Raw genomic sequence first — 13,643 nt, 5'->3', positions numbered from 1 at the left:
ACCTTACAACCCTCCAGCTGACCCAGAGTCTCTCATTCAACAAAACCCTAAAACATCCCAGCCAGCCAGTCTGTACCACTTTTCTGATTCTTTCCCTGCTCAGCTTTGGTCTCTCTGACTTTTAAAATTTCCTTTTCACTTTGCACATTGCAATTGAGAACGCAGAGCTGGAACGGCAAAGAACCCTCCTTTCTTTTTCCTTACTTTCCAGCCCTGTCCATCTCTGACCATTCTCTGAATTCTGAAGCATAAACGTCAAAGGAATTAGATGGGCAGGGCAGAAGCAGCAGAGATGCAAAGCAGGCAAAGATAAAATTTTCATTAGTGAGAAAGGGACCGAGAATAGGAACATTTGACACAGATATTAATACAAATCCTCTCCTCAACACACTTATTTGAATCAACAGAATAATAGCTGATTAACTGTGGATAGTATTTCTCAAATGCTAAGAAGGTAATAATGGTCAGTATTTATTTAGGATTTACTCTGTTCTAATCTCTCTCTTTTTTTTTTTTTTTTTTTTTGCCGTACGCGGGCCTCTCACTGTTGTGGCCTCTCCCGTTGCAGAGCACAGGCTCCCGACGCACAGGCTCTGCGGCCATGGCTCACGGGCCCAGCCACTCCGCAGCATGTGGGATCTTCCCGGACCGGGGCACGAACCCGTGTCCCCTGCATCGGCAGGCGGACTCTCAACCACTGTGCCACCAGGGAAGCCCTCTTTTTTTTTTTTTGTTCTAATCTCTTAACATGCATAATATCAGTTAATCATTTCAACGACCTTAAGAGATAAGTACCATTATTCTTCCCATTTTGCAGAGGAGGAGAGGTTAAGCAACTTGCCCAAAATCATACAGCTGGTATATTATACAGTGGGCTTTAGTTTCAAACCCAGAGTATCTAACTCCCAAAGGCTAGACTTTTAGCCACAATATAAGTAAAGTACTCCCCAAACACCTGGTATCAGTTTGGTTCAGTTTGCATTTTTAGACCTACTTTGTTCTTTGGCTGTGTGTCCAAAGATAAATTATTTTATGGTTTCCATTCTGTGACATTTGCTTCCTTTGTAGAGCTGCTGGTGGCATTTTGATTCGTTGCTCCCCTTCTTAACTTGACACCTAGAGACACACGTAGTCATCATGTCTGTATAAAAAACATTTTTTAAAATGAGTCCACCTCAGTTTTACATCCTTCCCTTCTAGGGTGCTTTGCTTCCATCACCAAAATTTCTGAGAAATGATTTCCCTGATTTCAATGATGGAGGGAAATCAAGTCATAAATGCTCCTGATTCTTTTAAATTCCACCAGACAGAAAGATGTTACCATAACAACTTTGACCTTACTTTGTAAGTACATCTCCTAGTTTTACTTAAATTTTTCTAAGCAATGGAGGTAAACAGGCTTACTCTGTTTGCGGGCATATTCTGCTGCTTTGGGTGCTGTTAACATGGCAAAAGGGTGCAAGGAGAGGTGGAAGGGTGGAGCTCTGGGAACCTGAAAAAAAAAAAACAGTTCTACTTTTAAAAGCTGCACCCACTTCGTGCTGTCCACAGCTGCTGGTTATAGCACTTGTTTCAGGGCTCGGCCTGTTTCCCCAACCCGCCGTCCTGACACATTACTAGCAGTTGAGGATCATGTTTCATGGGTCATGCACTTTCCCACGCTGCCTTTTGTTGCCATGCTTTGCCTAGAATGTTCTTTCACACAATGATGCTCTTCACATGGTTCCCTTTACCTGGAATAGCTTTTTCCTCCTCTTCTGCCTAGAGGCTCCTACTTTTCCTTTAAGATGTGGCTCAGACATCACCTTTTCTGAGAAACTGACCCCGATGTCTCCCCACCTCCCCTCTCGGGCGCTGGCATCCCACCCCCCAATCCCATCCTAAGGCCAAATTATTGACTCACTCCTCTGTGAATTCAAAACACGTCGTCACGTAGAACACCCCCAGTGTGCAATAGTTATAACCCGCTGTCTGCTGCATTGCACTGGAAACTTCCTCAAGGTTAGGACTGTCTGTCCTTCAGCCTTTCATTCATTCAGCAAGTTTCCAGTGAGCACTGCTGTGGGTCAGGCCCTGTTTTAGGAGCTGTGGTTGGTAAGACAGACAAGGTTCCTGCCTTTCCAGGGCTGAGTGAGGAGAAAAAACCAATAAACTATCAGGCAATCAGGGTACCCACACACTGTGATAAGTTTAATCAACTAAACCAGAGAACGTGCTAGCAAGTTACTGGGCCACCGCCACCTCACACAGAAAGGACAGAAAATTTGGATTAAACAATAAATGAAGTCGTGCTGTCTTTATAGACAGGACAGCTTATAGCCACCTCAGCAGGGCACGTCTAGATTTGACCTCAGCCTTTTATTCAAATGGCAAACATATTTATTGAGAGTTTGTGTCATATCCAGCATTGTAAAGAATTAAACATAAGCATGAATGATGGCTTCTGACCTCAAGAAGCATGTAATCTATTCAGAAAGATGACCCTAAAACACAGAAAGTAATTACAAGGAGGCTTTGTATCTGTGTGGAGCAAGGGTGGGGCTATGATAACAGCCCTGCAGCGTGATACATGCCACGTGTAAGAAAGAGAACCAGCTCGTATGGCATCCCTGATGCATTTTCTACCCTTAGAAGACTCAAGACAGGCTTTTGCAGGGAACTCCCTGGTGGTCCAGTGGTTAGGACTTGGCACTTTCACTGCTGTGGCCTGGGTTCCAGGGAACTAAGATCCCGCAAGCCGCGTGGCATGGCCAAAAAAAAAAAAAAAAAAAAAAAAAGACAGGCTTTTCCCTGTCCACTGGAGAAGAGAGAACCTGAGGATTTTAAAGTCACTTCCAGCTCACATATCTATGACTCCTGATAATCTGATGATTCATGCAAGCAATTAATATGGCTTCCTGGGTGGTTTACAAGAAAAATTATTTTTCAAGTAGGATGACATTGAAATCCTAAAGCTGGAGTTAATCATGTGCTCTTTTTTTACTTCAAAGTTACTTACTGAGATCTTCAGCGTACCACACAGCTAGCAAGTGACAGAGCTGGGACTAGACGCCAGTCTGTTGGCCTCTGAAGAGCTTGCTTTGGATGTAAGTCTGGATAGAGTGAAATGATGGATGGTCAGACACTAGGGTGTGGAAAGAAGAGATTCTGATGTTCTCTAGTTACCTGCCTTGGTCTTTTTCCTCTCTCTGTTACACCAGTTTTCACTCTCTCTGCCCCCCTTTCCTTTTCCCCTCTTTCTGTGTCAAAGGGAGCTGAAGAATATTTTTATTGTTTGCTTTATTTGTTGAAGGAAGATTTATGCTCCTTTTACTTCACTTATGCCCCTTTTACCCTCACTTGTGTGAAGTTCTTAGTTAAATTTTTTTTCCCTATGGGTCCATGTTCCTCAGCAGAAAAATGGCTCCCTGTCAGCCAAAACCAGCTCCCTTATCGGGAGCAGAACGCGAAGCTTAACAGAATTGAACAATTCTGAGTCCAGGAGGCCTTTCTGTCACTAGGTGGCAGCAAATAGTCCTGAAGAAAGCCATCAAGCCCACACACAGTACCCATGTGGTACCAAAGTGGCCAATTCCAGAGGCCAGAAATTCTACATAATCTGATTAGTATTCAACAGGGCTTTAAGCTCTTGAGTGGGAAGGATTTTAGCTGTTGCTTAGGAGACATTTTATCCGAAGGAATCAAAAGTGATTCATATATACATGAAGCAGTTAGAGAGGAACCTTTGTCAATAACTTTTTTTTTTTTGAACAACCACACCTCCTAGTTAAAACCATTTTTTTGAAGTTATGTTAAATCCCAAAGGACTGTTTTAAAATAGCTCTTACAATTTAATCTTTGAAATGCTCCGTTTCCATTAAGAGGTCCTGCTAATTTAAGATGTGGAGGGGGTGCCTGAGTAGAGCCGACGTGTAGCCACAAGAGAAAGACCTGAGCTGGCATCCTTGAATCAGTGAGGAGCTTGTGAGGTCCACAGGGGTAGATGATCCTCAGATGCTTATGTCTGTATCTCACATCATCTCATACCCTTTGTGAGAATTTGTTATCTAAAATAGGCAAGGTTTATAATGTATTAATAACACAATGGATGCTTGATGAGCTATTTAATTTTTGAATATTTAGAGAAGTGGTTCTTAACTAGTTGTGAATTTGCCTCTTAGTGGACATCTGGCAACGTTGAAAGACATTTTTAGTTGTCACATCACGGGGCAGGAGTGCGAAGCTATTGTCATCTAATGGGTAGAGGCCAGGGATGCTGCTAAACATCCCACAATGCACTGGACAGCCCCGACTCCACCCCCTACACACACAACAAAGAATTATCTGACCCAAAATGTTGAGAAACCCTGATTTAGAGGAATATAGAGGAAATTAGATACACCCCCTTCCCCCTGGGTACCAGAACCTTAACCATAACCATAGCTATTATTTTGAGGTTACCATGTGCCAACCACTAAGGGCTTTACTGATACAACTCACCTCATTTCCCACAGAAACTCATCTTCTGGTCCCTGTTTTTACAAATGAAATCAAGGCCGATAAAGCTTCGAAGACTTGCCCAGGATTAATCTGCTGATAGCTGGTAGAGCTGGGGTTCGAACCCAGGCTACCTGGCTCTAGGATTCTCATGCTTAACCCTTACACAAATGGCCTTTCAAGTATAGGACACTCATATTCTGTAACAATAAACAAACTCAGGTCTTTGAAGGAAAGCCCCTGAAACCCAGTCCCCCTAAAACCGAGATCCTCTGCTGAGTTATGATTAACCTCTCTATCCAAAACATTATTCCGTTTCTTGTCCAACACCTGTTCCCCTCAAGATTGAGGAGTATCAAAGAAAAGGGGGGGGGCTGAAACCGAGCAGGACCCTGTGGCCAAAGCCTTTCCATGTCCCCCATTTTTTGTTTGTAGAAAAAAAGCATCAGACATTCCCTGAGTTCCAAAGGGCAGATTCAAACAGTTACCAATTAGGGGAGTGACTGAACGCAGAGAGAGAGAGCAGTAGTGCAGAGATGGGGGCTGGTCCTGGTTCCTCTTCAGGGGATGGGCATGGCAATCTGATACGTATCTCTGAGTTCTTCTATGGGAACTAAGGCTCCCACCCAGGTGGAGGAGGTCACTTCAGGCTGAGCACAAGCACACGGACCCCAGACTGGTTGGAACCAGAAGGCTGATGATTGAGATTCCCAGAACACCACCCAGTTACCTCATCACCAACCAATCAGAGGAGGGTTACATACTCTGTAGCCCTCCCCCCAAACTTTGCCTATAGAAACGTCTTCCCTGAAACCCATCAGGGAGTTCAGGTCTTTTGAGCCTAAGCTGCCCCGTTCTCTTTGCTCAGCCCTGCAATAAACCTTGCTCTGCTCCAAACTTAGATGTTTCGGTCATTTGGTCTCACTGTGCACCAGGCACGTGAACTTGAGTTCGACAACACCCCCTCTCTGAGGGTACGATTTATTTCCCTGCAGAACTGGTCATTATGTAGTCTACCTGTACATCTGGACTTTTTGTTATTGGTAACTGATTGTGAAGACAGAGACTGTGAAGAACAGAGAAGGTGCTGAATAAAGGCTCTTTAATGAATGAATGAAAGGCCGGATGGATGGATAGAGACGGGCCAGCCCGCTCTGAACAGTATGGCTTCCTGTTCTGGCCCCTTTAATGAACCTGGCTCATCTGAGCTACTCTGACACCCATGTTTGCAAACCTTCTTGATGGATAACCCAGCTAGGACTGGAGGGGTTCACAGTGCCATTCCCTCCAGGATGTGATTTTCTGTATTTGCTCTCTGGCCACTTGAGCTGAGACCAACCAACCAGAGGTGCCTACGGCCTGCTCTAGACCTCTCCCAGGCACAGAAGATGAAGGGGGAGAAAACACAATGTCTGAAGCAGAGGAGCTTGGGCTCAGATATTTATATGTATGTGTTGGCGGGGAGGGTTTGAGGAAAGGGGAGAAGGGGGCAGCCTGGAAGGGAGAAAGCTGCAGAAAAAACGAACAGGAATGAAGCAGCATGGTTTGCTTGTCTCTGTAAGAACACAGAAGAGCTGGGATTTCTTTAAAAGCCAAGAACAGCTTGGGTCTCTGAGGAGCACTGAGTCTGGTGTGGCTTATACCTCAGCCAAGGTAGAATGTCAGCTCCGAGATATGAGATCCATGAGAAAGTCATCTTTTCTGACTCACCCACCCTTGTATCCCTGCACCTACAACTATATTGAATGAATGAGTGAGTGAATGAATGAATGAATGAATGGATAGAGTTGAAACCAGAGTGATCAGAGAGGAGGTGCTGATTTCCTCTGTAATCAAGGGAACTTGAGTCTCAGGACCAGGCCAGCTTACATACGGATTAAGGTGAGAGGGCCACTGGATTCAGTTACAACACTTCTGAGGAAATGCTCGACTCCTAAGCTGGCCCTGGTGGACTTTTTACTTTATAGGATCCCACTGTCTGCAGTATGGTCTGCAGGTAAGAGAACAAAGGATGCAGGCATTCCTATGGCTGTAGCCCTGCCCCTGACCTCGCCTCCCTTCCAAATCCTGGTGGGGGGCATTGAAAGTTGCTGTGTGAGTAGAAGTCCTCATGTGAGGGTGTGGGTTCTCCCTGCTTCCCTCCCTGACTCCCTCCCACTACACATCCCTGCCAACCCCACCCCATCTGCCCTTTCTTCTTCCCTTTTCTAGAAGTATCTAAAGGGATCGGTAGTTCACCTCTAAATAGAAGCCCATATGTTAAATGTTTACTAAAGGTTCATACATTCATAAACAGCAAAACCTGAACTGACTGTAAAGATCATTCAGAATACTCCGTTTCTGTTTTTGTTTTTTTAAGATTAGTATATGGAAGCCCAAAGAGGGAAAGGGACCCAGTCAGAACTCACCCTGGGTCTCTGGACTCCCAGATCGTTAGTGCTTCTATTAGACTGACTTCCAAGTAGTCTTGTGGGCAGGAGAAATGTGGCAGCAGTAAACTAGATAATTTCTCATGAGAGCGAATGTTGTAGATCTTGTCCTAGTGCTAGAAGTTATAGTACATCATACAAGAGGAGCGCTTGGACTTACCAGATCCACATTATGAAAGGTGTAAATGAGAAATTCTGTTAATCAGAGACAGAGGCAGAATCTAGACTCTAAGCCTGGTGCTCTATTGGCTGCCTCTTTGGCCTTCCATAAAATGCATTTGGTATTATGAATATAGTCCTCTACCTAAGGAAAGCATCTTACATTTATTACCCAAGTAAGATATGGCTACATCTGGTTTTATCCATCATGATATAAAACTGTTATTTCATGCCTGGAAATGCAACATTATGAATTCATAAAATAAAGAAATTCTCTCTAAAAATCCCTTATATTGATAGTCTCAGGTCGTCCCTACCTTGGTAGCACCAGAATTGGTAGAAGAATCAGCTCCATAAATTTTAAAGACTTCCTCAATTGGGATGCTGTTCTGTTAAACAACAACGATAATAACAAAAATGTATTATCATACCATGGCTTTTCTTTTATTATAAAACAAAGCTATTATAGCTCCCATATATCCAGTACCATGCCTGGAGACCGTGGGCACCAAATAAATGTCTTCTAAACAAATGGATAAATCAGAGTATCCTAATACCAATTATCCATGTGTTATTTTTTCCCCTTAAATAAATGTTTTCACAATACAATATAGAAGTCAGTCTTTTTATTAATCTTTAAAAATAAAAATTTAATTAGTAAATTCTACATATTTAGAAACATTGGTTGAAAAAGTAAAATAAATATTCATTAATATGAAAATGCACATTGTAGATACAAAATCTCCATGTATGCAAATAATGTTCTTTTCCTTACCATTAAGATTCCAGCATAAGACGATAAAATCATTGCTTCTCGTTCTCTGTGGTTTGGATATATGGGTCTACCCCGAAATGGCAGTTTCCTAAGGGGGAATATGAATAAATAAGAATGGAGGGTTTATTCTTGTTTTGTTTGACACCTGCTAAGGTTGTGACAATAATCATAAGTAATAAGTAATTACCAATGGCTGTGTGCTATGCTATTCACAAAATTGATATGATTAATCCAACATCAGTAAAGTGTACACTTTGAATTTTGAATCTTCCAACAGTGTGACGGATTTGCCCTCATCTATCCACATTTCCGCAGCTATCCAATCCTGGTGGACTGGCCACTATGGTGGAAAATTGTGGTTTCACCAACCTATATCCTTTCCCCTTCTTGTGGCAGTTTGCTTGGGGGTGACTGCCTTAACCTCCTGCAAGCCTGTAAGCTTCCAGGAAAGCTGATGACATCCCTAGATTCCAAGGATGGAAAACACACTGTGGCCTAAATTAGCTAGCACCCCCAGATAGGTCAGAGCAAACAGAGCCATTGAGACACAATTCTGTGATTTTTAAAAAGTCCATTCTCCCCTGGCCTGAATGTCGTGATAAAGTGGGCTGAAACTAGGAATAGCGTCCATCCGGAGGAAATAGCCAAGAGGTAGAGCCTGATGACCTGGTTTGAGTTTTGAATTAAGCCATGCCTAATGAGGACCTAGCCGTGGACTTTCCAGATACAGAGGCAATAAATCTCTCCTCCCTCTCTCCTTTTTTAAATTTATTTATTTTTTTGCTTAAGTCCGTTTAAACCGGATTTTCTGCTTATTACAACTAAATACTGATACAACCATTCAGCACCAGGTGTGTGTTCTAAAGTCACAGAGCAGAAAAAACAGCTGGCCTCCAGAACAAGCGATTCAATCCTGGCCTCGTTAGTTTCATGTTCTTCCTAACTGAGTGGGCCTGCTCGGCACACATGGGAGAAGATGCCAATAATCCCGGCAAAGATTCAAACTGTGGTGATTCAAGCCACTCAGCTCAGGTGCACATCTGGTTAAATGCTTAAGAAGTTGTGTTTAATAGTTCTTAGGAAAAGATTGCAGCCTTACCCACAGAACTGATCTTTTTTTTTTAAAAAAAAGTCAAGGCACGTACACAATAAAGCACAGTTTTATTTCTAAGGCAGAACCTTCTATGCAAGAAAGATCTGCATCTGACAGAAACCAGCTCACAGAGATGCAAAATATGTAAGCATGTATATGACTTCCTCGAATCGACAACTGTGAGGGTTTCTTCAGGTTTCTAGTTAGAGGGGATACGTACCCCATAGTATTTTCAAATCTGAGTGCCTTGTGGTGAACTTCCTCTGTCATTACTCACAGTTAAAAAAAAAAAGAAAAAGAAAAAAAACTATTCAACTTACACTTTCTCCCACTCCAGCCAAGTTAAGTCTTCTGAGTGATCCAGCCACTGCAGAGCAACATTGATGGCCAAGTCATAGTGTGCCTGGAAGCAGGAAGCACAGACAGCAAAGGAATGGGCTGAGAAATTGGCCGAAGCACGTGCTAGGCACAATGACAATGGCATTGCTAAGCCTATTCTACTCGTTTGTCATGTCCACAAAGGTGAGGATCACCAGCTGTGTCCAGTAACCTGATGCTCAGGCAGAAATAACTAGTGTTCTTCAGGCATTACATTTACCTCACAGTAGAGCTGTGTGTGTGTGTGTGTGTGTGTGTGTGTGCGTGCACGCGCACACGAGCCAGAAATGAAAAGATAGATTCATGGAATACTAAACTAGGAATCAGGGAACCTGGGTTCAAATCTAGGTATTGCCAACAACTCATGGTACCATATCCTTGGGTGAGCAATTGCTGTTCTCTGGGCCACAGTTTCCTTGAATTTTAAAATAGGAAAAGGGGAAGATAGAGGAAGAGGGACACAGAGAACAATTTCTAATTCTGTGGAACATCAGAACTGAGTGCCCAGGGTCGCAGGGGAGGTGGAGTGTCCATCTGAGGAGCTGGGGGAATCCCGGGAGGCTTCAGAGAGGAGGTGTCAGTGGAGCTGGGGCTTGGGGCATGAGGAGAATGTCTGCAGGTGGAGAAGGACCTCCCAGGAGGAGGGTCCAGCGGAAGCAGAGAACTGGAGGTAGACCAAGTGACTTTCTAAGAGTCTTATATGCAGTAAAAAGCTGAGGACCAATTCCATGTTCATTCCTATCCTCCCCACTACCTTTTCCTGATAATTTCTAAGCGTCTTTGCCATTTGTCTATCAAAACATTCCTTTTCTTCTCCCCACCCCCAGCCCCAGTAAAAGGAAGGTCAGTTTTGTTTCTGTGTTTGTAGATGGGTTCTAAGGTTCTATGTAACTCTAACATTGTGTAAACAATGTAATTATTTCTTTCAGGGACTGAACCAAAGTGAAAAGGAAGGAAGGAAGGGAGTAAGGGAGGGAGGGAGGGAGGGAGGAAGGAGAGAAAGCAAGAAAGCAAGAAAACAAGAAAGCAAGCAAGCAAGCAAGAAAGAAAGAAAGAAAAGGAAAGAAAGAAGGAAGGAAAGAAGGAAGGAAGGAAGGAAAGAAGGAAAGAAAGAAGGAAAGAAAGAAGGAAGGAACGAAGGAAGGAAGGAAGGAAGGGAGGAAAGAAGGAAGGAAGGAAAGAAAGGAGGAAAGGAAGAAGGAAGGTAGGAAGGAAGGAAGGAAGGAAGGAAGGAAGGAAGGAAGGAAGGAAGGAAGGACCGTGCTCACTTGTTGAAGCCTAATACAAAGATTGATGCCTGGACCAGCAGCACTGACATCACCTGTTTGTTCATTAGAAATGCAAATTTCCAGCCCCACCCCTGAACCCCTTAATCAAAACGGTCTTGTAATAAGACCTCATTAAAGTTTGAGAAGCACTTATCTAATTAATTTAATTTCTCCACTTAATACGTGCACAGAGAAGTAGTTTAGAACACCAAGCCTTAACTGCTCACTCCGCTCCAGAGAAATCAGAGAGGGAAGGGGAGGGGGCAGGGAGAGACAGGTGATTTCTTCTTCCTCATTAGTGCGAGAATAGTAAATGGGTAGCATAAAAAAGCTGAGGGTTTACTAATCTCTTTTGGATTAGATCTTTACATAGCTTCCTTAATTTATGTGAAGTGAACTTTGATTACATAGTATGAATCTGAGTTTCAACATGTATAATATAATAAGAAAGGATTTTAGGATTATTCAATTATTTGGTTTTCTCCATAAATGGTAAAAAATTATATTTGAGAACTACACAACAGTTAATCTTGTCAACAAGCTTTTAACATCATGTCTGTCACATTTAATCTTGTACTCGTTTTGCTTTTAAATCTTTTCTCTCCTAATAGTAAATAAAGAGCAAAAGTCTCATGACTTTAATTTTCTCATTCTTCTTGCTTTCAGTTTAATGAGTTGAAGAGACCACATGGAGAATCCTAGGTTGAGAAGATGAGGAAGAGGACATTCTGGGGGGATCAAGATTAGCCTTGCTTGTGATAGATATTAGATCCCCGTTCTGTCCCCATAATACACGTATGACACAGATGTGACTCGTGGCAGCATGCCTTTCTTTACCATATCATCTAGAAAGGTGAGTTGCCTTCTTCCTTTTGGGTCAAATTCATTTTCCCGAAGTCTGATGCCAATATAATCTCCCCTTAAAAGCAAGAGAGCAGGATTGAACCAGAGGGAAAGACATGGGAGCACGGTCTGCAGAAGAACATTCCTTCCCCATCCCTCCCTCCTCCACCAAATACAAGCAAAGTCACCGATGGCTCTGGTAGCTGAGTTAATATTCATTTTGATTTAAATGAATATTTAAATCTGCTATTTAAATTCTGCTACCTTGCAGGTTTAAAGTGTCTAACCATCATGAACAAATCACATTTATTGTAAAATTAAACTCACATAGAACCGAATTTCTAGGAAAGCAGGGAGTATGATAAATCCCCAAAGGCAGAACAGATATTACAAAACCGAAAGGATTGAGACCCACTATTTAAAAGAAAGATTCCCTTGCTGCCCTTGCTAAATTCAGGCAGGATGTCCAAAGTTGATAACTTCCAGATATATGATATTCCATACAGATGTGTTCTTTTGCCTGAAGGCTTTTTGCCCATTAGAATGCAAATACCGTTAGGAGGAGTTATGTGTAAAAACATATTAGTGATTCCACTTTAGTGTATCCTTATCAGATCCTTTCCTAACAGACTTTTAATAAGGGGAGGGTAGAATAAGGGCCCTGGGAGGTGAACAGAAAGGAGTACTACTCTGGGAAAGTCAAGAAGAGGGAATGGATATAGGCAAAAGGACTCTGGGGTCTCCAAGGTCGATCTCACAATGTTACATAAGGACAGTTCTGTTTGTCAAGGTCTTTACCAAACACTTTGGGCAAGTTCCTATGCTGGGAATAAATTTGCTTTGGGGTTCTAAGAGCCCTTCTTCTGAGTCATTAAGCTATTCTAGATGGATAAAAATTCTTGAAATTTTGCTTTGTAATTCCAAGACACTTTATTTAAAGTAGCCTAAACAGATTCTTTGGGTAAAATTAAACTATATGTACATAAAAAATTATATTTATATCAGTTTTGAAATTCCAGTTCTTTGGATGAGATATGTAGAGGAACTGGCATTCCTAATCATGGCTTGTTCTTTATTATGTTGACCTCCAAACACATACGTGTAAACATGTGTGAATTCATACATAGTTTATTGCAGCATTTCTTTTTTTTTTTTTTTGCGGTTCGCGGGCCTCTCACTGTTGTGGCCTCTCCCGTTGTGGAGCACAGGCTCCAGACGCGCAGGCTCAGCGGCCCACGGGCCCAGCCGCTCCGCGGCGTGTGGGATCCTCCCAGACCAGGGCACGAACCCGTGTCCCCTGCATCGGCAGGCAGACTCTCAACCACTGTGCCACCAGGGAAGCCCCTATTGCAGCATTTCTTAAAGAACTTGTTAAAAGATAATTACCTTAGTAGGCAGAGAAAGGACATTTAATGGAGACTATGATAAGATCTCTAATAAAAGGGTATTATTGTTGTGCCTATAATCATGAAATAGAACATAATAACCTTTTTCTCCTCTTTTTATATGATCTGTGATTTTCACCAACCTCTTAACAAAGTACCAAGTCAAAGAAAAGCTACCACAGGAGGAAAAAAATTTCCATGGGAAAACTTAATGTTTTCTTTATGTGTTTAAAACAAAGTTCGGAGGGCAGAAAATGGAGATAAATTATTTAATCAATAAGCCTGACAATAGAAGAAGCAGAGTCTGCAATTTAAATGCTGGGCCCTTGGGTACATTTTTCCAGAAATCTCTCCTATATCTTTTACCAGTCGGGCCCTTTCAAAGGCATACCCTGCCCAGCACAGGCGGGGACTGTGGGCTCAGATCTTAGACTCTAGAATGGGGATGCCTCAGATGTGCACGCTGCTGGCAGACACATCCTCCCAAGAGGTTCAGCATCCTGCTTTGCACCACATGTGAGGCCTCTTGGGCAGGAGACAGAGGCCAGATCATCCGGCTTTCTCCTATAGCCCAGGAGCAGATTCTTCCTTAGGTTTTTTACCCCACTGCCAATATCCAGACCATCTATGACATAAACCCCACCAAATGCTCAGTGCAGTAAATGTAAGTTATTCTCAATCAGACTTACAGGAGTTTTCTCATTTCCTTCTTTAGTAGCCTTCTTTCCATGATTAAAGGCTTATCCAGCTGAGCAGGGATCTGCAGCTACACTGCACCTGTTTTCCTTTGGAAAGACCCAGCCTCTCTGAACCTAGAAGCTACAGCAGCAAATCAGA

At 42.8% G+C, this 13,643-nt stretch overlaps 1 protein-coding gene across 1 annotated transcript; it reads right to left on the bottom strand.

Annotated features, from left to right (window-relative positions):
- Nucleotides 1-781: 781 nt before the first annotated feature.
- On the bottom strand, nt 782-11,813 carry C8H2orf80 (chromosome 8 C2orf80 homolog). Its single transcript, XM_089916440.1, is given in 6 exon segments — nt 782-1,116; nt 1,405-1,492; nt 7,382-7,453; nt 7,840-7,927; nt 9,253-9,335; nt 11,392-11,813. Coding segments are annotated over 6 exon segments (735 nt in total). The 5' UTR covers nt 11,641-11,813; the 3' UTR covers nt 782-961.
- Between the last annotated feature and the right edge of the window lie 1,830 nt (nt 11,814-13,643).

This window comes from Delphinapterus leucas, chromosome 8 (genome assembly GCF_059928025.1).
Source record: "Delphinapterus leucas isolate spDelLeu-1000000601 "Yukka" chromosome 8, BTC_Dleu_Yukka2, whole genome shotgun sequence".
Taxonomy (NCBI): domain Eukaryota; kingdom Metazoa; phylum Chordata; class Mammalia; order Artiodactyla; family Monodontidae; genus Delphinapterus; species Delphinapterus leucas.
This window is presented reverse-complemented; position numbering and strand designations above follow the sequence as displayed.